Source organism: Rhodotorula graminis, assembly GCF_001329695.1.
Source record: "Rhodotorula graminis WP1 unplaced genomic scaffold RHOBAscaffold_1, whole genome shotgun sequence".
In the NCBI taxonomy this organism is placed as follows: domain Eukaryota; kingdom Fungi; phylum Basidiomycota; class Microbotryomycetes; order Sporidiobolales; family Sporidiobolaceae; genus Rhodotorula; species Rhodotorula graminis.
Window position 1 is genome coordinate 1,226,530 of NW_017264928.1, and position 20,170 is coordinate 1,246,699.

A 20,170-nucleotide genomic window follows, 5' to 3' on the forward strand; every position below is an offset into this window, starting at 1 on the left:
CTGACGGTCGTCCTCCCTCTCTTTCTCTCTCTCTCTCTCGTTCCCTCGTCTCGTCTCCCTCCTCCCTATCCCGTCCCCTCTCCTCCCCCTGCTCTCCTCTGCCCCTCGTGCCTGACGTCGCCTCTGCCGTGCTCGCCTACCTCATGCTGCACCGACGGGCCTGATCCCCCCGTCGACAGCAGGCGCAAGGCAAGCACGTCGGCGAGGCGGTCAAGAAGAAGCCGAGGGCCACCGAGGTTCGTCCCACTGCCACCCACTGCGGGGCGCGGACCTCGCGACCTCGCGCTCGCGAGAGCAGCCATCCTCGTCGTGCCCGAGCGCCGTTTCTGACCTACGCCCACGCCTACCCCCTCCTCGCGTGCACGTCCTCCCGCCCTCCTTCGTCCTCCCCTTCCCCCCTCCCCTTCCTCGCAACAGCGCGCCAACATCCTCAAGGAGGTCCAGATCATGCGCGGCCTCAACCACCCGGGCATCGTCCGCCTCCTCAACTTTACCGAGTCGCGCGAGCACTACTACCTCACCCTCGAGTGCGTCCCCTTGCCTTCATGACGTCGTCGCGAGCGAGCCGCCCGAACTCACGTCTCTCCCCCTCCTGCAGGCTCATGCCCGGCGGCGAGCTCTTCCACCAGATCGTCAAGCTCACCTACTTTTCCGAGGAGCTCTCTCGGCACGTCATCCTCCAGGTGGCGCAGGGCATCCGGTACCTGCACGAGGAGAAGGGCGTCGTCCACCGGTCCGTCCCCTCTTCCGCCTTCCCAACTCGCCCTCCCTCTCTCTCTCGAACGCGAGCTGACCCTCCTCGTGTCCCCGCCTGCAGCGACATCAAGCCCGAGAACATCCTCTTCGAGGGTATCCCGATCATCCCGTCCAAGGTGCCCAAGCATCGCCCGTACGACGAGGACAAGGAGGACGAGGGCGAGTTCATCCCGGGCGTCGGCGGCGGCGGCATCGGTCGCGTCAAGATCGCCGACTTTGGCCTGAGCAAGATCGTGTGGAACAACGACACGATGACGCCGTGCGGCACGGTCGGCTACACGGCGCCCGAGATCGTCAAGGACGAGCGCTACTCCAAGTCGGTCGACATGTGGGCCCTCGGCTGCGTCCTGTACACGCTCCTGTGCGGGTTCCCGCCGTTCTACGACGAGTCGATCCACGTCCTCACCGAGAAGGTCGCCAAGGGGTACTACACCTTCCTCAGCCCGTGGTGGGACGACATCAGCGCTTCCTGTGCGTCCCTGCTCTCTCTCTCTCTCTCTACCTCTTCCTCTCTCCTCTCTCGTCGGTTCATCCTCGAGCTCGCTCTGACGATGCCCCTCGCCGTCACCGCAGCCAAGGACCTCATCACGCACCTCCTCGACGTCGACCCCGAAAAGCGGTACACGATCGACGAGTTCCTCGCCCACCCGTGGTGCAAGGCCCAGTCGGCGCCGTCGGCCGTCACGCCGGGCACGCTCGACTCGCTCAACCTCAAGCCTATCCCCAAGTACATGCCGATGGACTCGCCCCTCCTCGCGCCCGGCGGTCGTCGCGCCATGCCGTCGCCCGGGATCGGCGCCCTCAAGGAGGCGTTCGACGTCACGTACGCCGTCCACCGCATGGAGGAGGAGGGCAAGCGCCAACGCGCCGTCCCGGGCGGCACCGGCCGCGCCGGCTTCCTCCAGGGCCTCAACGAGGCGGACGAGGACGAGGCCGAGGAGGCCGACCTCGAGGCGACCAAGCGCCGGTACGGCGCCGAGGTGAGCCGCGCCATCGAGGAGAAGCGTCGCGCGGCGCAGGACCCGTCCCGGCGACGCGAGCCGGCGCAGACGGCCGAGGAGCAGCAGCGCGCCGCGCAGAACTACCAGGGCTGGGGCGGCGCCGACCGGCGACAGGCCGAGGCGGCGCTGTACGACGGCCGTGCGGGTCCTCGCGATCGCGGCGGCAAGAGCGGTGGCGACGGCGGCGCTCGTGGACGGCGGACCGGGTTCGAGCTCGCGCTCGACAAGGCGACGCTCCTCGGCCGACGCAAGGGCGCGCCCACACTCGCCCAGATGCCGAGCCCCATCCAGATCGACTAGACGCACGAGCTGTCTCTCCTTCTTTCCCCAACTCTCGCACCCCTCTTAATGCACCTCGGTCGTTCCCCTTCTCTTGTACAGACCCTTCTCCTCTCTCCTCTCTTCTCCCTTTCTCTCGATATCCCCTCGCTGTCCCTCCCCCTGTGGCACTGTTGTAGCTCTTCTCGTTTGCAGCCCATCCACTTCGAGCTCTTCTACGTCCGGGTCCGAGCGAGAGCGACCTTCTCAAACGCAGACGGGGTCGGCCAAGTCTGCTCGAACCAGCGATGCAGGTGCTCGTCGGCGTGTCGCGAGACCTCGGGCGTCGCAAAGTCGTCGTCTGCGCGCAAACGTGTGAGAGTCTGAGTCGTGAACCTCGTCGTGTGAGAGAGAGAGAGAAAGAGAGGACGGACTGAGAGTGAGAAAGGCCGGGAGCGACGTCTCGGTGACCCAGCCTGGTCGGCGCAGCAGGAGCGGCACGGGGAGGGCCTGCCGCATGCCGACGAACTGAGAGCTCGACTCGCCGAGCGTGTACGAGTAGCGGAGGATGCGCCGCACGGCAAGTCCTCGGGCCGAGGCGCAGGTCGGCGCAGAGGGTGTACGTGCGTCGACGACGAGGGCGACGTCGACGAAGCGTTTGGCGAGCGAGAAGAGGGCGATAGGGGTAGGTGGTGAGGACGAAGGCGGCGAGGAAGAGGGTGGACACGAGGGAAGGAAGGCCGAGAGGCCCGACGAGCCGCTCTTGCCGACGAGGGCGAGGACGATGCAGTCGCCGCACGCCGGGACCTCGTACGCCGCTCGCCGCAGGACCTCGATCGTCTTGCGCGGTGTCGACGACGAGAGAAAGTCGGCGCCGAAGCACGTCGACAAGTCGATGCTGCACATCGGCTGCGCCGCCTCCTCGGCCGACGCGTTGACGGCGAGCACGGGGCGGACGAGCGTCGAGCGGCGCCCACGCCCGACCTGCTCCTCGCGACGAATCATGCCGTGACCGTCGCTCGACGAGAAGGCCACCTCGGTCGCGCCGGCTCGGCGGATCCCGGCGCGTTCGAGCTGCGCGAGAAGGTCGTTCGACGGTCGCCGCCGAGGCAAGGGCACCTGCACGGCCTGCGGCGCGTCATGTTGCTGCTCGAGCTCGAAGCCGAGCTCGACGAGGAGCCGCCGCCGCTCGTCGAGCGAGAGCTCGCCGTCGAGGTCCCGGTCGCTGCGGGCGGCGAAGAAGGCGTGCAGGAGCGCTTCTCGGTGCGCCTCGATCGTGTAGTGCGTCACGAGGAACGGCAACTGGTACTCGGCGCGACGACCTCGAAAGCGGGATGTAGACGTCTGAGAGGAAACAAGGTCAGGCAGAGCGAAGGCAGGATCGAGGGAAGGAACGTTCGGGCAGGACGCACCTCGAGCAGCTCGTCGTGCCAGATGCGGCTCGTCTCGCGAAGTACTGGCGTCGAGAACGTCTTGGGGATGTGCGCGAGGTACGCTCGAGAGCGGGTGCCGAAACGGCGGTCTGTGCACGCGCAAAGAGGAGTAAGCGACCAGTCGGTCCTCGGGCGGGCGTTGACGAGAACGGACCGAGGAGCCAGTTGGCCTGTCGCAAGCTCGCCCACTCGCCGTCTGAGCCAACGCCTGCGAGTCGACGGCAGAGTGAGTCAGTCAGGCCGGAAGGAAGAACTTGAGAAGGCCGACTAGCGTACCGAAAAGACCGGGTGCGAGCGCGTCGACCTGCAGGTCGCGCTGGATACGGAAAACCGGGCCGAGGAAAGGTGCGCCGACGTCCGAGCTAGTCATGGTGCCGCTCAGGAACGTGTCGTCCTGTCGCGCGAGGCTGTCAGAGAGACGATTGGGGCGAGGCGAGGACCGAGCCGACGCACATTCAGGTACAGGAAGAACTCGCGCAAGCCGAGTATGTTGGGGAGCTGCGACTCGATGCTGAGCGAGTTGAAGGTCGGCAGGTCGGCCGTGTCCTCGAAGAAGGACGAGTGGTGGTGGACCTCGAGCTGCTCTCGCGGGATGGCCGAGCGGTTGAGCCACGAGGGCACCTGCCCAACGCGTGCGGCCTCGACGACCGGCGTGATGTTCCCGACGGGCACGTTGTCGAGGATGTCGCTCAGGAGGGTGTTGGCCGGCAGGTCGGTCGAGACGAGGTGCAGCTTGCCGAGTGCGCGAGGCTCGAACGCCTGGACAGCCGACCGCAACGAGTACCGCAACTCGTCGTGCTCGCTGTGTAACCTCGAGAGAATGCTTCAGTGACAAGGTCTGGCATTGGCAGGCGAGCGAAGGAGACGGACCGAAAGTGGTGCGACGCCTTGCGGTCGCGGACTCTGGCTACGCCTGGCCTAACCCGTCCCGCGAGCGTGCCCGTCACTTCTGCCCGCCACCGCCGCAGGAGCGGGTCCGACCCGTTCGTCCACGTCCACACGAGGTCCACCTGCTCGTGACCGCTCCCGCCGAGCTCGCACAGCCGTCCCTCCTCGACCCACTCGTCCGCACACCCTGCTTCGACCCGCTCCGCCCAGCTCACGAGGTCCCCGTCCCTCACCTCCCGTCCCTCCTGCGGCGTGTACGGCCGCCAGCCGTCCTGCGCGAGCCGCCAGAGGTCGGCAAAGCTGTCGTCCGGCTCGACGCCGACCTCGAGCAGCCGCAGCTCTCGCTCAGAGCGCGACGGCGAGCGGACGTAGGCGGCGATGGCGACGAGGAAGAGGGTGCCGACGATCGCTGCCGCGCTGTTCTTGAGGCTGAAGCGAGTGCAAGGTCGGCGGGCGGGTCGAGCGAGGTCGGCGTCGAGCCGGCGCGAGGGGCGCAGGGACGAGCCACTGGACGGGTGCAGCGGCACGTACTGCACAGTCGAGGTCATCGCAGCATTGGCGAGCGCGCTCGAGCGTGCTGGGCGAGCGTTGGTCGAGGAGGGAGCAGTTCTCCACGCGGAGCCCTTCCGGCGCTGTCTCTCTCTTTCTCTCGACGACCCTTGCAGGCTGCAGAAATCAGAGAGAGCGACATATAAAGCTCCGCTTTCGAATGCCCGTCGCAGGCGATGCAGAAGGGCGACTTTGTCGAGACGCACTCTGCGCACGAGCCTGCTTGCTCCGGCCGCTACCTCCGCAGGACGTGCCGGTGACGCTGAGCGCCTGCGGCTTGAGCGGGCCTCGAGCGTGGATGCCGCGGTCCAGCTTATCAGGCGAAAGTCGACGGAGAGGTTTTGCGCACCCGCCCGAGTCGGTAGCTAGCACGCTCGCTCGTACCGCAGGACGCGCGCAGACGAGCGGGACAGGGTTCGATTGCCTCGCTCGAGAGGGCCTGAGCGTCGACCAACTTGCGCACGAGCCTCGAGACCGACGATAGACAGGCGAGGCGAAACTGGCGTGTGAAATCGCTCGCCCCGGCGAACCTGGGTGCGAGCAAATTTACCGAGGGACGGACGCGGGGCTTGTCAAGCGGACTCTGCTCGCCCGAACGCGGCCGCCGCGCCGGCCACATCGACCGCATCGCTCCCCCTCGACTCTGCTCCTCCTCTCCCCCCCACTCCCCTCTCGCCTCACCGCTCGCCGCACCCCCGCTCGCACACGACGACCAGCAGCCATGTCCTACACCCACTCGACCGTCTCGGAGCCCGAGTTTGAGCAGGCCAAGAGCGAGATCTTCAACACCCTCGCCCCGCTCTTCAAGAAGCGCCCGGAGCTCGAGAACGCCTTCAAGGGTGCGTCCAGCTCGCTCATTCTCCCTCGCACGACGTTCCTGACCGTACGATCCTTGCAGTCCTCGCCATCCCCGAGCGCATCATCCAGTTCCGCGTCACCTGGGAGGACGACAAGGTGCGTCTCCCTCTCTCTCGATAAGCCGCCCGATCTCTCGTCTCTCGCGCAAGCTGACAAGCTCTCGTGCGTCTCACAGGGCAACTGCCAGGTCAACAACGGCTTCCGCGTCCAGTTCTCGTCGGTCCTCGGCCCGTACAAGGGCGGCCTCCGTCTCCACCCGTCGGTCAACCTGTCCATCCTCAAGTTCCTCGGCTTCGAGCAGATCTTCAAGAACGCCCTCACCGGCCTCCACATGGGCGGCGGCAAGGGTGGCTCGGACTTTGACCCCAAGGGCAAGTCGGACAGCGAGATCCGCCGCTTCTGCGTCGTGCGTCCTCCTCCTCCTCTCGACCCTATCCTGCCGAGCCCCGCTCACCTTTGCTCTCTCCCGCACCCGCACACAGTCCTTCATGCGCGAGCTGTCCCGCCACATCGGGTGCGTCCCTCTCGATATGCCTCGAGCGGCCAAGGCGAGACGAGCGGGAGCGCTGACCTTCCCAATCCTGCCCTTCCCCTTCCCTCTCTCCTCCTCTCGCTCCTTTGCCCGTATCCAGCCAGGACACGGACGTCCCTGCCGGCGACATCGGTGTCGGCGGCCGCGAGGTCGGCTTCCTGTTCGGCGCGTACAAGCAGATCCGCAACGAGTGGGTCGGCGTCCTCACGGGCAAGGGCTACGACTTTGGCGGTTCCAAGATCCGCCCCGAGGCGACCGGCTACGGCTGCGTGTACTACGCCGAGGAGATGATCCGCCACGCTCGCGGCGAGGACTTCAAGGGCAAGCGCGTCGTCATCTCGGGCGCCGGCAACGTCGCCCAGTTCGCGGCGCTCAAGGTCATCGAGCTCGGCGGCGTCGTCTGCTCCCTGTCCGACTCGAAGGGTGCGCTCGTCGCGACCGGCGACGAGGGCCTGTCGGCCGACTTTATCAACGAGGTCGCCGAGCTCAAGCTCAAGGGCGGCTACCTCAAGGACCTGTCGGCGCCCAAGGGCTTCAAGTACGAGGAGGGCGCCCGTCCGTGGAAGCTCGTCTCCAAGGTCGACGTCGCGCTCCCGTCCGCGACCCAGAACGAGCTCGACAAGGAGGACGCCGAGGCGCTCCTCGCCGCCGGCTGCGGCTTCGTCGCCGAGGGCGCCAACATGCCGTCGACGCTCGAGGCCATCGAGGTGTTCGAGGCGTCGCGCAAGGACAAGGGCGCCAAGGGCGTCTGGTACGGCCCGGGCAAGGCCGCAAACTGCGGCGGCGTCGCCGTGTCCGGCCTCGAGATGGCCCAGAACTCGGCCCGCCTGCAGTGGACCGAGGAGGAGGTCGACCAGAAGCTCAAGGACATCATGGTCAACTGCTTCAACCAGTGCCTCGAGACCGCCCAGGAGTTTGCCGCCGAGGGCGAGCTCCCTTCCCTCGTTTCCGGCGCGTGCGTCCCCCTTCCTCTCCTTCTCCTCTCTTTCCGTTCCTTCACTGACGTTTGGCTTCATATACAGCAATATTTCGGGCTTCACCAAGGTCGTCAACGCTGCCGCTGCGCAGGGCGACGTCTGGTTCTGAGCGCGCGGCCTCGAGCCGACGAAAAAGGGACGCTCGGGCGCCGTCGGCGACGGTCCCGGTCCCTCGGCGTCTTCCAACGCGACGAGCGGGCTCTCTCTTCTCTCCTCCACTCCCTCTCTCTCTCTCTCTGCATGGGCCGCTAGACCTGGTTCCCTCTCAGTTGTTGCCACTCCTTGTCTTTCCTCGCCCTCCTTCCTCCCCTCTCGCCTCGACTTTCCTCTTTCTCGCCCGTCTCGAAGCGCTCGACGCCACCTCTTCTATTGCAATGAGTTCAGTTGTGCAGTACTCTCTGCCTCTCGTCGAGAGGACCGGACCGCCGCGAGAGGAAGAAGCCGAGCGAGAAGCGAACTCGCGAGAGAAGGGTCCGAGCGACAGGCTGCACGTTCCCACGCTCCCTCGCGAGCTACATCTGCACGCCCCCGCACGACCCGCATCCTCCATTTGGGTTGAACACGACCGAGGGACCTGCACGAGTGAGGAGGGAGGAAAGGAAAGGAGGACGAGGTCGGCGAGACGAGCGTGGACCTGGGGCTCGAGAGACGAGGCGGGACGCACCTGAGCTTGCTCCTCCGAGTCTTGGTCCGTTTCTAGACCCGCCGCCTCGACCGCCACCCGCACCGCCCTCGTCTCGTCGTCGTCGGTCGCGGTCGCGGAGGGAGGAGGAGGGGGGAAGGCGACTGGTCGAGTTTGGCTGCGAGCGGGCAAGGGTCAGGACGAGGCCGGTGTCTGGACAGTTGAGGCGGGGCGCACGTTGAACAAGGTGAAGACGAAGAGGCACAGGGCGAGCCAGAGCGAGTGGACGAGGGCGACGAGACGCTCGAAGAGGGGGGGCGAGGACCGGACGTTGCCTCGCGCGTCGATGTAAGGCATCTCGGGGCGAGCCTTGGGTGGACCGGGAGGGTCTCTCGAGGCGAGCGGGAGGCTTGAGAGGACGAGTCGGCCAAGTGGGGGGGAGACGAGGAGATGAGGGGGCTCGCTCCTCCTCCCACGCTCAACGTCGCCTCCAGCTGGGCTGACACTCGCACAGTACCTCGCCACACCACCTCGCCACACCCACAAGCTCGAGCGACCCGATCCTGCCCACCGATGCCCGCCCTGTGCGGCCTCCCCCTTCCCTCGACCAGCGGCCACCACGACGACGGTCGAGCAGCAGGGAGCGCACGAGCGACCTCTGCTGCCAGCAGCCTCGCTCGACCAGTGCGCCCGATCGTCCACCCTCCATCCCTCGAGTCGCGCTCACCTCTCCCTCCTCCTCGTACAGCTTGGCCGCAAGGTGCGTCCTCGCCTCGCCAGCCCTCTCGCCGATCCCTGCTCACTCTCTTCGGCACACAGGTCGTCGTCGTCGGTGACGGAGCTTGCGGCAAGACGAGCCTCCTCAACGTGTACGTCAAGGGCGAGTTCCCCGAGGTGCGTGCCGCCCTCCCTCGCCTCGCGCCACTCGAGCCCTCACCGCCTGAACGTTGCGACTGACTCGCTCGACAACATCCACCACCTGCAGGGCTACGAGCCGACCGTCTTCGAGAACCACTGCGTCGACCTCGGTGAGCCAGTTCGTCCCACTCGAGCCGCGTCCACGACGTGCCGCGAGGACTGACGGCCTTGCCTCCGTCTCGCAGTCGTCGACGGGCGGTCCATCGAGCTGTCGCTGTGGGACACGGCCGGCCAGGAGGACTTTGATCGCCTGCGCTCGCTGTCGTACCCGGACACGAACCTCGTCATGATGTGCTTCTCGGTCGACCAGCCGAGCTCGCTCGAGAACCTCGAGGCCAAGGTGCGCACGATGTTCTCTCCTCGCACTTCTCTACGTCCCCGGCTCGAGGCCATGGGCGCCGAGGAGCGGCGACTCGTCGTTCTGCCCGAGCGCCTGACCATCGACCCCTCCCTCCTCCCTCTCCAACGCCCGCAGTGGATCGACGAGATCCGGCACTACTGCCCCGGCGTCAAGATCGCCGTCGTCGCCCTCAAGTGCGACCTGCGCGCCGACGTCGTCGTGCAGGACAAGCTCGCCAAAGCCCTGATGCGGCCCGTCGAGTACGAGGAGGTGCGTCCTCCTCCTTTCCTCAAGACTCGGCGACATCCTTCCTGTCGATGTGACGTGTCATTGACTCTCTTTCCTCTCCCTGTACAGGGTCTCGCCGTCGCCAAGCGGATAGGCGCCTCACGGTACTTTGGTGAGTCGTTCGCGCCCTTTCGGCTCGCCCGTGCCACCTCGCACCTCTCCCTCGCGCTCGGCGACCTCGAGCGAGCGTACTGACCCTCTCTGAGCCTGCGCAGAGACGTCGGCCAAGCTGCATCGCGGTGTGCAACAAGCGTTCGAGGAGGTGCGCCCCACTCTCGTTTCCGCCCCCTCATTCCCCCTCTGGCTCTCCCTGACAACTCCTCGTCCCCCCTCTCGCAGGCTGCACGAGTGTCGATCACGGCGCCACGAGCGGGAGAGACGCGAGGGAGCCAGCCGGCAGCAGACGGAGGTCGACGCGGGTCGAGCGGCGGGGGAGGTGGATGCACCGTGTCTTGAGTGAGCCGGCGGCAGCGCGAGTGCGGCGATACCCTTGTAGTACGCTCCTCAGCGAGCGAGATACCCTTGACCAGTACAGCTCGAGAAGCAGCGGAGCGCAGTCTTCGACAGCGAGGCTTTGGTTCGAGCGAGCGGCGGTGTTTGGTCCGCAGGCGCGCAGTGGTCAGTTGCCCGTTTCGGGCGAGTTTTGTCCATGCGAGGCGGCCCCTCGTCCAGCTCGCTCCGCGTCGACAACCCCTCCTCCCACGCTCGCCCTCTTTCGCCCAGCCCCGTGCCTGCAGTGCACCAGCGCGACTCGCCCGCTCTCTGACACCGCCCCAGCACCCGCTCGCACCCGCGTGCGCCTCGTCCCCGACCGTCGATCGTCCCATCGACGCGAGAGCCCAGCCGTGCGTCTTCCTCGCCCTCTCCTCGCCCCCCTCTCCCCTCAAGGCGCGTGACTGACCCACTCTGCACGTACACCAGTCGACCAGCTCGCCCCTGCACCCGTCAGCGCCACCTCGAGAGCCCGTCGCCATGAGCTACGACCCTCACCGCGCCCACCACGCCGACCAGCACGCCTACCCGCCCGCGGGCTCGTCGCCGTACAGCAGCGACCAGGACCAGGGCATGGCCGCCCCTCGCCCCTTCCGCCAGGGCTCGAGCGCCAACTCGAGCCAGCACTCGATCGAGGGCGCCACCGCCGACCCGTCGACCATGCCCTATGTCAACTACTCGGCGTCGGTGCCGTCGCTCCCGCGCTACCAGTCGCAGCCGGGCTCGGCCACCAACCTCGCCAACCCGTCGCCGCTCAACCCGGCCGCGACGCGCTCGAGCGCCGCCGGCTACTCGCCCAACCCGCCCAACCACCGCTACTCGTCGTACGGCCCGCAGCCGGGCCAGGGCGCCCACCCGCTGTCCAACGCCATGTACATGGAGTCGAGCCCGACCCTGGCCGGGTCCGAGGGCATGACGCCCGGCGCCGAGAAGGGCCAGGACGAGAAGATGCGCCTCGGCGGCGCCGACCAGCTCGGCGAGTACATCGCCCCCTCGACCTCGTCCGGCAGCGGCAACAGCGCGCCGTACCGTCGTGGGCCCAAGCCGACCGGCCTCAAGGCCCTGTACCGCGCGTGGGGCGGCGCCAACCTCGCCGACTCGGGCACGGACGAGCGCCATGTCAAGCTTCCTCGCCTCGGTTACCTCGACGGCCTCAAGTTCATCGCCGCGTGGGTCGTCCTCAACGGCACCTTCTTCTCGGCGACCATCTCGAACGACGACTACTCGGCGATCCAGCGCAACTCGCCCCTGTACATTGTTCGGTGCGTCTCGCTCCGTCCTCGTCACCCCACCTCCCCCGCACTCTCTCGTGCGTCCGCTCACGCCTCTCTCGCTCGCGCACCGCAGCTCGACCAACCTCGGCTGGGTCTTCCTCCTGATCCTCCTTGGCCGGTCGCTCGTCACGCCCCTGTGGGACGTCCCCTCGCCGGCCGCTGCGACGCAGCTCAACGGCGGCGTCAAGGCCAACACGGCCCTCATCTCGTGGGCCCGCCTCACGCGCGCCATGCTCGTCCGCCCCTTCCGGTTCATCCTCCCCGTCCTCGTCGTCGTCGGCCTCCAGTGGGGTCTCGCCAACAACGCCAACACGGCCAACTGCAACAACGTCGGCATGGACGAGCCGTACTGGGGCTTGATCACCAACTTTGCCGGCTACGCCACCCTCGTGTTCGACCTCGTGCGTCCCCCTTCTCTCTTTATCTCTCTCGTCCTCTCGAGGTCGCCTTCTCTCGAAGCAGAGCCCTGACCCTCACCGCCGATCCGCCCTGCCAGTTCACGACGTACGAGACGACGACCATCGCCGGCCAGACGTTCGCGGGCAACCTGTGGACCAACCCGTGGTTCTTCCAGGCGTCGTACGCCGTGTACGTGACGCACCTCATGCTCGGCAACCTGTCGTCGAACCGGTACTGGGTGTACGGCATCATCGCCTTCTTCTCGTGGACGACGTACAACTACATGTTTGTCGCCGTCCTCGGACTCGTCATCGCCGACATGCACGCGCACGGCCACCTGCACCGCATCCGCACCAAGTGGGCCACCTGGAAGCGCCTCACGCTCCACGCCGTCCTCATCGCCGTCGCGCTCGTCACCCAGTGGGTCCCCGTCCTGCGCGACAACATCAACAGCGGCCTGCACACGATCAACGTCACCGACCACCCCGAGATCACGTTCTGCGACGCCCTGTTCGCGGCGTGCTGGCTCCTGTGCATCGAGACGTCGGGCGTCGCGCAGACCGTGTTCGGCAACGTCGTCATGCGGTCGCTCGGCAAGCTCGCGCCGGGCATGGTCCTCCTCGCGCCGGCCATCACGTTCACGATCGTGCCCGACATTGCCCTGAGCATGTCGAACAACGGCTCGTCGGCGTCGGCCATCCTCGGCACCACCTGGGTCGCCCTGTTCGGCATCGTGTTCGCGCTCTCGATCGCGTTCCACTTTGTCGTCGAGCTGCCGAGCAAGATGATCGGCGAGGTCTTCGTCGAGGCGCTCGAGAACTGGGACGGCGAGGGCTGGTTCGGCCGTCGTCGGGCGGCCAAGGCGGGCGCCAAGCTCACCAAGTCGAAGAAGTAAGGCCCTGTCTCGACGACGAGCACGCTTGTCGTTCTCTCGCTCCCTCCCCACCCCTCCTCGACATCAACAGACACTAGCACGCCCCCTCCCGATCACGACCCACTCCTCGCCTTTCTCCTGTTCACTCTCTCGCCTCGTTTTGCCTCCCTTGCACCTTCTCTTCCACCTCTCTCCCTCCCTCCCACACTCGAGTATACCCTGTTACCGCACTTCTCACGGCACTTCACTAGACGATCCTTCGTGCGGCTGGCTCGAGAGACGAGAGGAGAGCTGGGTGAACGAGCGCTCGAGCCCTCGCGTGGACGAGCTCTCGCTTCGGCCGTCGGTGCACGGCGTCGACCGACTTGCAGTAGAGCTGGCTCTCAGCGACGCCAGAGCAGTGCGCTTCGAGCTGCGAGAGCTTGGAGAGCGAGTGTTGCCGTCGGCCCGCTCCCCGCACTCGCCGCGGCTGCTGTCCTCGCTCGAGACGGCCACGCACCGCAGCTGCGACCTCGACGACTCGCCCAATCGCTCCCTGTGAGCTCATGCTAGCCAGCCTCGCGCGCACTACCCTCCGCCAGTCCTGCGCCGCCCTCTCGACTTCATCACCGTCTCGCTCCCTCTCGTCCTACGCACCCTCTGCGGCCATGTCGACCTGGTCCCGCCTCATCCGCTTCGTCCCAGCATCCGGCTCGACCCCCGTCATCGGCGAGCCGTGCGACCCGGCACAAGACGTCGGCCTCGCCTCGTTCGCGGGCGACCCGATCGAGGTCGACACGTTCACTGGCAGCTCGATCCTCGACCCGGGCGAGCGCACCGGCACCAAGGACAAGGTCAAGACGATCCTGTCGCCCCTCGCCCAGTCGGAAGTCGGCACCATCCGCTGTATCGGGCTCAACGTGCGCCCCCCTCTTCCTCTCTCCTCCTCTCGTCGCCATAATCGCACTGACCCTCCCCGCCTGCCTGCAGTACCTTCGCCATGCCGAGGAGGTCAAGATGGCGCTGCCCGAGGTCCCCGTCCTGTTCATGAAGCCGTCCACCAGCCTCGCCGACCCGTACCCGGCGCCGACCGTGATCCCCAAGGCGTTCGTCCAGGACCAGGCCGCCGACTACGAGTCTGAGCTTGTCATCGTCATCGGCAAGGCGGCCAAGAACGTGTCGGAGCAGGACGCGCTTGATTACGTCCTCGGGTCCGTCCACCTTTCCCTCTCACGCTCTCTTTCTCGCTGCGCCCGAACCGTCACTGACAGCTCTCGCTTCGCAGGTACACGGCCGCCAACGATGTCTCGTCTCGTCGGGCTCAGTTCGCTCAGTCGCAGTGGTGCTACTCCAAGTCGTTTGACGGCGCATGTCCTGTCGGGCCCGCCGTCGTCAACAAGGAGCAGGTCAAGAGCATCGCCGAGCTCAAGATCCGAGGGACGCTCAACGGCAAGACGGTTCAGGAGAGCGGTCTAGAGTGCGTCGCCGGTTCTCCTCTCGGGCTCGCCCTCGTGTCATGTCGACTTATAGCGACTTTCCCTCGTCCGCAGCGACCTCATCTTCTCGGCCCCAAAAATCGTCTCGTTCCTGTCGCAGGGCACGACGCTCCCTCCCGGTACCATCATCCTCACTGGGTGCGTCCCCGCTCGCCTGTTCAAGCGCCCGACGTACATCAACGGCAACTGACCTCTCGGTCGGTCTTCCCTTTCCTCTTCTCGCAGGACCCCTGCTGGCGTCGGCTGGTCGAGCGAGCCGCAAACGCTTCTCAAGGACGGCGACGACTTCCGTGTCTTTGTGTCGCACGGCGTCGGCACGCTCATCAACCAGGTCGTCGAGGAAAAATAGAGATCGAAGCGCTCGTTCGCAATGCAGTTTTCTCGTCGAGCGCACAATGCCTCACTTCCCGGTCCGATCTAGCGAGACGCGCTCTCGAGCACGAGAGCCTGCGACTGGGTCACGGCGTGCTGGCTCGTGTGCAGCGAGTCGGGCGTCGCGCAGACCGTCCTTCTCCTGCCCAGTCTCGTTTCTTTTCACCTGGCGAGCACTTTCGTCGCAGCCGGTGCAGCCCTGTCGATGCTCGCAGGGACCATGCACCGCGACACAGGCAGCGGGAGCCCGAAAGTTCGAGAGGTAGACGCGAGCGAGCGAGAGAGCGACAGAGGCCTGAGCGCTTCCAGGAGCGCGAGAGCGGCGATTGCCGGCTCGACGGACCGCCCGCAAGGTCTCGACCTGGTGCCGTTTCCGAGAGGCTTGCGGCTGCTCGTCGAGAGCGCCAGAGAGATGCGCCGCTTGCGGGGAGAAGAGAGCAGACGAGCGAGGTGCGGGACCTTCGCAAGTTGGACTTGTGGGCCTGAGCGCGAGAACTCGCTGCCTCTCTCTCGGTCGAGCGCAACAGGACGAGCAAAGCGGGCTACGGGTTACAGCGTGGGCACAGATGAACGACAAAGCGTGCGACGGCGACAACAAGCGACTCAAAGCATGCATGCGATCCTCCTCCTCCTCCTCGTCCTTCTTCTCCTCCTCGCCACCTCCTCTTGCCGGCGCCGGCGCCGACACTCAGATCCGGTCGCCGCGCGCGTTCAGGCCGAAGAGGCCGGCGAGGTCGGCGACGGTGAGCTTGCCCATCTCTGCGAGCAAGGACAAAAGGTTCCAGGTCAGGGTCGGCGGCAGAGAAGGTCGACGAGGGAGAGAAAGAGGACGCACTGAGCGCCGAGCCCTCGCCCATCGACGCGTCGGCGAGGCCCTGCTTCCTCTTCTGCATGTCGAGGATGCGCTGCTCAACTGTGGCGGCGCAGGGAGGGAAGAGTCAGAAGATTCGGGATGGAGCTCGTCGGCGAGGCAGGACGCACCGCTGTTGGCGATCGTCAGGCGGTTGACGTGGACCTCGCGCCCCTGCCCGATGCGGTGAACGCGGTCGAACGCCTGGCTCTCGACGGCGGAGCTCCATGCGAGGTCTGCGAGAGCGGGAACGAGGATGGTGAGTTTGCGGTACGACGACTCAGACGCTCCTGGCGGGTCACGACAAAGGACCTGGGAGAGACTCACCGAGAGAGATGACGCGGTTCGCCCTCGTGAGCGTGCTGCGGCGCGAGGAGGAGGATCGAGTCAATACACGGCGCGAGAGGACGATGGCGAGGACTAGCTGGACTCACAGGCCGACGCCGCCGCACTTGAGCGAGACTGCGGGACCGAGAAGGCATGTCAGTGTCGGTGTGTCGACACGAGAGGCGAGAGCGAGATAGGGAAAGGCTCACGGAGGAGAACCTGCAGATGGGAAGGCTCGAAGGTCAGTCGTCGAAGGAGGTGCAGGGGCGAGACAGTGACGACGCACCTTGCGCTTCTTCGACTTGCGGAACGTGCGGAGCGTCTCGTCGCGGTCGCTGATCGTCATGTCGCCCTGGTAGCGCAGCGTGCGGACGCCTTGCGAGCCGAGGTACGTGTCGAGGATGTCGAGGCCGGCGACGAACGACGAGATGACGATGACCTTCTCTGCACGTGTGACGCTGATTCAGTCCCTGTGCGGCGAGGGAAGGAAAGAGAGACGAGGGGCGTACCGTCCGGGTTCTCCTTGTACATGCGCTCGAGCTCGGTCATGGTCCACAACATCTTGGTCGACGGCTCCTGCTCGCGGACCCACTGGATCTGCTCGGCCGTCTTGACCTTCTTCTTGCCCTTGGCGTTGGCCGACTTGGGCGCCGGCTCCTCCTCGGCCTCGCTCTGCTGCGCCGTATCGCCGTCCTCGTCGTCCGAGTCTTGGACGATGGCGCGGTTGGGCTGTTTGGGCTTGCGCTTCTGGACGGCCTTGCCGAACTCGTCGTCGCCCTCGTCACCGTCGGGCACGATGAAGCCGCCGAGCGTCTCGTCGATGTCGTCGTCCTCGTCCATGACGAGGTCCTGGCCCGTCGCCGAGCAGATCTCCTCGTCGGTCGGCTCGAACGCCGCGAGGTCGAACAGCTGCGAGTCGGCGAAGGAGGAGGCACAGAGGAGGGGGGAGGAGGGAGAAGACGTAAGTCACGGCGGGGCGCAGGGGAAGGAGAGGTGGGCTCGACGCACGTCCTTGAGGCCGACAGGGCCGCGGCAGCTGCTCGACGAGGGGAGATTAGTCGACGAACGGCGAGGAGAAGAGAGAGAGAGAGAGAGAGAGAGAGAGAGAGAGAGGCGTACATCGGGCATGGGCGTTGGTCGGGCTTGCAGCGCTTGGCGGGACCCTCGTCGTCCTGGTCGTCGATGACGGGCTCGTCGATGACGGCCGTGATGCAGAGCGTGCAGAAGCTGTGCCCGCAGCGGCTGATGCTCGCGCCGTTCTCGCTCGCGAGAATGTCCTCTGTGGCAGCGGCGACGAGTCAGTCGAGAGGCTGAGGAGGAAGGTGGACAAGGATGGCGAGGAAGAGGACGCACCGAGGCACAGCGGGCAGTCGTCGTTGTTGGCCGACTCGGCGCCTGTGCCCTCGCTCTCGGTCTTGACGCGGTCGACGGCGGCCTCGAGGCGCGAGCGGCGGATCTTGGACACGAACGGGGCGCCGAGCTCCTGCTTGGCGCGCACGAGCTCGTCCTTGACCTTCTGCTTGGCCGCCTCCTTGCTCGCGAGCGTCTGCTCGGCGTCGGCGATGAGCGCTGGGTGGAAGCAGACCTGGCGGAGGCGGAGGAGGAGGAGGAGGACGTTGGCGTAGCTGCGGAACGGGCACGAGGGTCAGTGCGCTCGTCGGCCGTCACGATCGCGGGGAGCGGGACGCACTTCTTCATGACGGTGCCGGCCTTGAGGAACTTGTTGAACTTCTCCTGGGCGCGCGTCTCGACCATCTCGTAGATCTCGCGCTCCTCGGGCGAGAACTCGAGCTCGTGCAGGTGGATGTGCTTCTCCTTGAGCGAGATGAGCTCCTTGCCGTCGAGCTTCGAGTCCTTCTTGCGGCGTAGCATGCACTGCGGGCGCGAGAGGAGGAGAGTCAGGGACGATACGCCGGCGAGGATGGAGAAAAGGGAGGAGCGCGGCGACGCACGGTGCGGAGGATGGTCTGAGCCTTGCGGCCCGCAGCGTCCGGCTTCTTCTTCTCCCAGCTGACGACTGTGGGACGAACGAGGAAGAGAGGGAGGGAGGCAGAGCGGGAGGGTCAGACGGTAGGTCGGGAAGGCGAGGGACGACGAGGACAGGGAGAGGGGGACGCACCGCTGTCCGAGTAGTACTTCCACTCGTACCACGGCTTGAGCTGCAGGAACCGGAACAGCGGGAACAGGTCGGCGAGCGAGTTGGTGACCGGCGTGCCCGTGAGGGCCCACCGGAACAGGGCGTCGAGGCGGGTGACGGCGCGCGAGACCTTGGTCCCGCGGTTGCGGATCTGCTGCGCCTCGTCGAGGATGATGCGGTAGAACGACAGCTCGAACATGGGGCCGGTGCCCTTGGACGCCTTGAGGTAGCCCTCCCACGCGTTCGGCTCGCCGGCCTTCTTGGCCTCGCGCTTGGCCGCCTTCTCGAGCGCCTCGTCGTCCTCGTAGTCGGCGACGAGCGTGCCGTACGTCGTGAGCACAAAGTCGCTGCAAGGCGTCGAGGATAGGGAGGTGTCAGGAATTGGCTGCTCGGACGGGAGGGGCGGGCTCGGGGCGAGGAGGAGAGGACGACGACGACGCACTAGCGCAGGATCTCCTTCTTGCGGAGCTTCTTGCGGTCGGCGCCGTGGTAGGTGAGGATGCTGAGGTAGCCCGGCTCGACCTTCTCCTCGAGCTCGGCGCGCCACTGGGCGAGGAGGGCGAGCGGCGCGACGACGAGCGTCGTCTTCTCCTTCGGGTCGCGCGACTCGTTGAGCAGGCACGTCGCGATGGCCTCGATCGTCTTGCCCAGGCCCATCTCGTCGCCCAAGATGCCGCCGTACGTCTTGCTGCGCTCCTTGTCGATGGTCCACGCGCAGGCGATGATCTGGTGCGGGAGGAGCGTGCACGTCATGTGCGGCACCATCTCGTTCATGTGGGCGATGCCGATCGACTCGCACGCCTTCTGGACGTTGGCGTTGCCCTCGAAGCCCTCGCCCTCGAGGGCCGCCTTGATGAAGCGGTCGAAGTCGGCGATGCCCTTGACGGGCGCGAGCTGGCCCCACATGCGCTCCTCGTCGCTGTCGGCGCCGCCGTCGTCGGCCGCGCCGATGCGCCCGCCCGAGGGACCTGCGACAGGACCCGACACCGGCTTGACCCACTCGGGGTGCATCGCGCAGGCGTACTCGGGGCGCTCGAGGAACAGGTTGCGGACGTCGTCGGGCGCGCCGGCCGTGCACGAGTAGCCGCGCAGGACGAGGTCGGCCTGCTTGCGCGCCTGGAGGGCGTCGACGAGCGCAGCGGCCTTGACGGCGGCCGCAGCGGCGGCGACGCGGGCCTCGTAGGCGCGGACCTTGGTGCGGAGCGGCGCGAGCTCGTTCTCGGCCTCGAGCATCTCCTCGCGCCACGCAGCGCCGTGCGACGCCTCGGGCTCGGCGCGGAGCGACTTGATCGTCGTCTCCCAGCGCTCGACGGCGCGCTTGGTCTTGGCGAGGTCGTGCTGCTCGGCCGGGTTGAGGGCCTGGCCGGCAGCGGCACCGGCGGCGGCGGCGGTCGGCGACGCCTGGTTCTTGCGGTCGGCGAGGACGATCGACTCGATGGGCTTGGCGTTGGCCTTGGGGAGGCGAGCAGCGTCGCCGAGCTTGGGCTTCTTGTCGACGAAGAAGTCGCCGGCCGACGAGCGAGGCTTGAGCTCGTGCGACTTGCGCTTCTTGCGGATCGCGCTCGACGACAGGCCCATCTGGAGGTCCGAGCTTGACGAGAGCTGGTACTGGCGGTCCTTGTCGTGCGAGCGGGAGCCCTCGGCGTCGCTCGACGGCTGCGAGCTCGCGATCTTGACCTTGGGCGTCTGCGAGGAACGTCTCGGCGTCAGTGACCGAGGAAAGGCGGACAGGGAGAGGAGCGCCACGTACCCACGACTTGGGCGGCGCCTCCGACTTGACGATCTGGGAGGGCGGGCGCGAATGCGTGAGCGAGGCGCGGTGTGAGGGCAGGAAGGGCGAGGACGGACCGCCTCTTTGGCGACGCGGATGTCGCGAGCCTTCTTGTGGCCGTCGTGCTTGTTGATGTGGTCCTGCAGATCGTCGAACACGTCAGGAATGCGCGCTTGCGCGTCCAGGAGGAGACGAGGGACGCACCGAGTAGGCGACGAGGCAGCCGAAGCCCCTGTCGATGCCGCCGCGGGGCTCGGTCGGGTGCACCGAGAGCGGGATCTCGGTGAAGCAGGAATCCTCCATGCAGATGACGAAGCTGCAGGCGAGAGACGGCGAGGCAAGAGTCAGGTCGGGGTGTCGGCGGCGCGCGAGCGAAGGGGACGCACCCATAGCCTTCACCGGGCTTGCTGAGCGTGGCGACGAAGTTGATGTCTTGCGGGTGCTGCTTGAGGTGGCGGTCGAACTCGGCCTCGCACGAGAGGACGTTGGCCAACTGACGCACGATGAGGGACGAGGCGATGAAGGGAGAGGGCAACAGAGTCAGCTATTGAGGGTGGGACGCGCGGTGGAGGGACAGCTGGACGCACAGGGTCGTTGGTGAACGCCTTGGCGAGCAGCTCACGGCCCGTCATGGTCATGGTCGACTCGAGGCGATGAGGGGCGACGGTTGGCGGGCTGGAGGGCTGTCGGCGGCGGGCGCGGCTCGAGAGGGTTGATGGAGGGTGTTGTGGCGCGTCGAAGAGCACTTCGAACACCCCTGTGCGGCGTCGGAAGCCTGC

At 66.8% G+C, this 20,170-nt stretch overlaps 6 protein-coding genes across 6 annotated transcripts in view; 4 read left to right on the forward strand and 2 right to left on the reverse strand.

Annotated features, from left to right (window-relative positions):
- RHOBADRAFT_10829 (uncharacterized protein) overlaps positions 1-2,057 on the forward strand; it is a gene marked incomplete at both ends in the record, with an annotated part of 2,727 nt that extends 670 nt beyond the window's left edge. Inside the window, 5 exons of the mRNA XM_018412010.1 lie at positions 180-236; positions 418-527; positions 599-733; positions 818-1,227; positions 1,330-2,057. Of these exons, the coding sequence (XP_018274357.1) occupies positions 180-236; positions 418-527; positions 599-733; positions 818-1,227; positions 1,330-2,057 (1,440 nt within the window). The remainder of the gene's footprint in view (positions 1-179; positions 237-417; positions 528-598; positions 734-817; positions 1,228-1,329) is intronic.
- RHOBADRAFT_50790 (uncharacterized protein) lies at positions 1,584-4,884 on the reverse strand (the record flags this gene model as incomplete). Its single annotated transcript, XM_018415499.1, has 7 exons — positions 1,584-2,376; positions 2,450-3,359; positions 3,428-3,537; positions 3,603-3,656; positions 3,725-3,842; positions 3,902-4,250; positions 4,319-4,884. 7 exons carry the CDS (start codon positions 4,882-4,884, stop codon positions 2,252-2,254), a joined length of 2,232 nt encoding a protein of 743 aa, XP_018274358.1. The 3' UTR covers positions 1,584-2,251.
- Positions 4,885-5,606: 722 nt separating this feature from the next.
- RHOBADRAFT_50791 (uncharacterized protein) lies at positions 5,607-7,650 on the forward strand (the record flags this gene model as incomplete). The annotated part of the gene is made up of 6 exons (XM_018415500.1): positions 5,607-5,724; positions 5,784-5,839; positions 5,919-6,149; positions 6,226-6,257; positions 6,376-7,230; positions 7,298-7,650. The coding sequence occupies 6 exons, from the start codon at positions 5,607-5,609 to the stop codon at positions 7,359-7,361; spliced, it is 1,356 nt and encodes a 451-aa protein (XP_018274359.1). The 3' UTR covers positions 7,362-7,650.
- A 797-nt stretch (positions 7,651-8,447) lies between these two features.
- Positions 8,448-9,615, forward strand: RHOBADRAFT_10891 (uncharacterized protein; the record flags this gene model as incomplete). Its single annotated transcript, XM_018412013.1, has 5 exons — positions 8,448-8,768; positions 8,860-8,902; positions 8,978-9,132; positions 9,268-9,402; positions 9,490-9,615. The coding sequence occupies 5 exons, from the start codon at positions 8,448-8,450 to the stop codon at positions 9,613-9,615; spliced, it is 780 nt and encodes a 259-aa protein (XP_018274360.1).
- Positions 9,616-13,106: 3,491 nt separating this feature from the next.
- RHOBADRAFT_11118 (uncharacterized protein) lies at positions 13,107-14,283 on the forward strand (the record flags this gene model as incomplete). The annotated part of the gene is made up of 5 exons (XM_018412029.1): positions 13,107-13,358; positions 13,429-13,649; positions 13,724-13,915; positions 13,989-14,072; positions 14,160-14,283. The coding sequence occupies 5 exons, from the start codon at positions 13,107-13,109 to the stop codon at positions 14,281-14,283; spliced, it is 873 nt and encodes a 290-aa protein (XP_018274361.1).
- A 711-nt stretch (positions 14,284-14,994) lies between these two features.
- On the reverse strand, positions 14,995-20,029 carry RHOBADRAFT_40861 (uncharacterized protein; the record flags this gene model as incomplete). Its single annotated transcript, XM_018413785.1, has 20 exons — positions 14,995-15,065; positions 15,142-15,219; positions 15,288-15,392; positions 15,484-15,518; positions 15,591-15,618; positions 15,693-15,702; positions 15,770-15,927; positions 15,993-16,392; positions 16,492-16,519; positions 16,603-16,762; positions 16,837-17,108; positions 17,174-17,358; positions 17,436-17,500; positions 17,603-17,967; positions 18,063-19,306; positions 19,371-19,403; positions 19,469-19,531; positions 19,596-19,707; positions 19,778-19,884; positions 19,979-20,029. 20 exons carry the CDS (start codon positions 20,027-20,029, stop codon positions 14,995-14,997), a joined length of 3,570 nt encoding a protein of 1,189 aa, XP_018274362.1.
- Between the last annotated feature and the right edge of the window lie 141 nt (positions 20,030-20,170).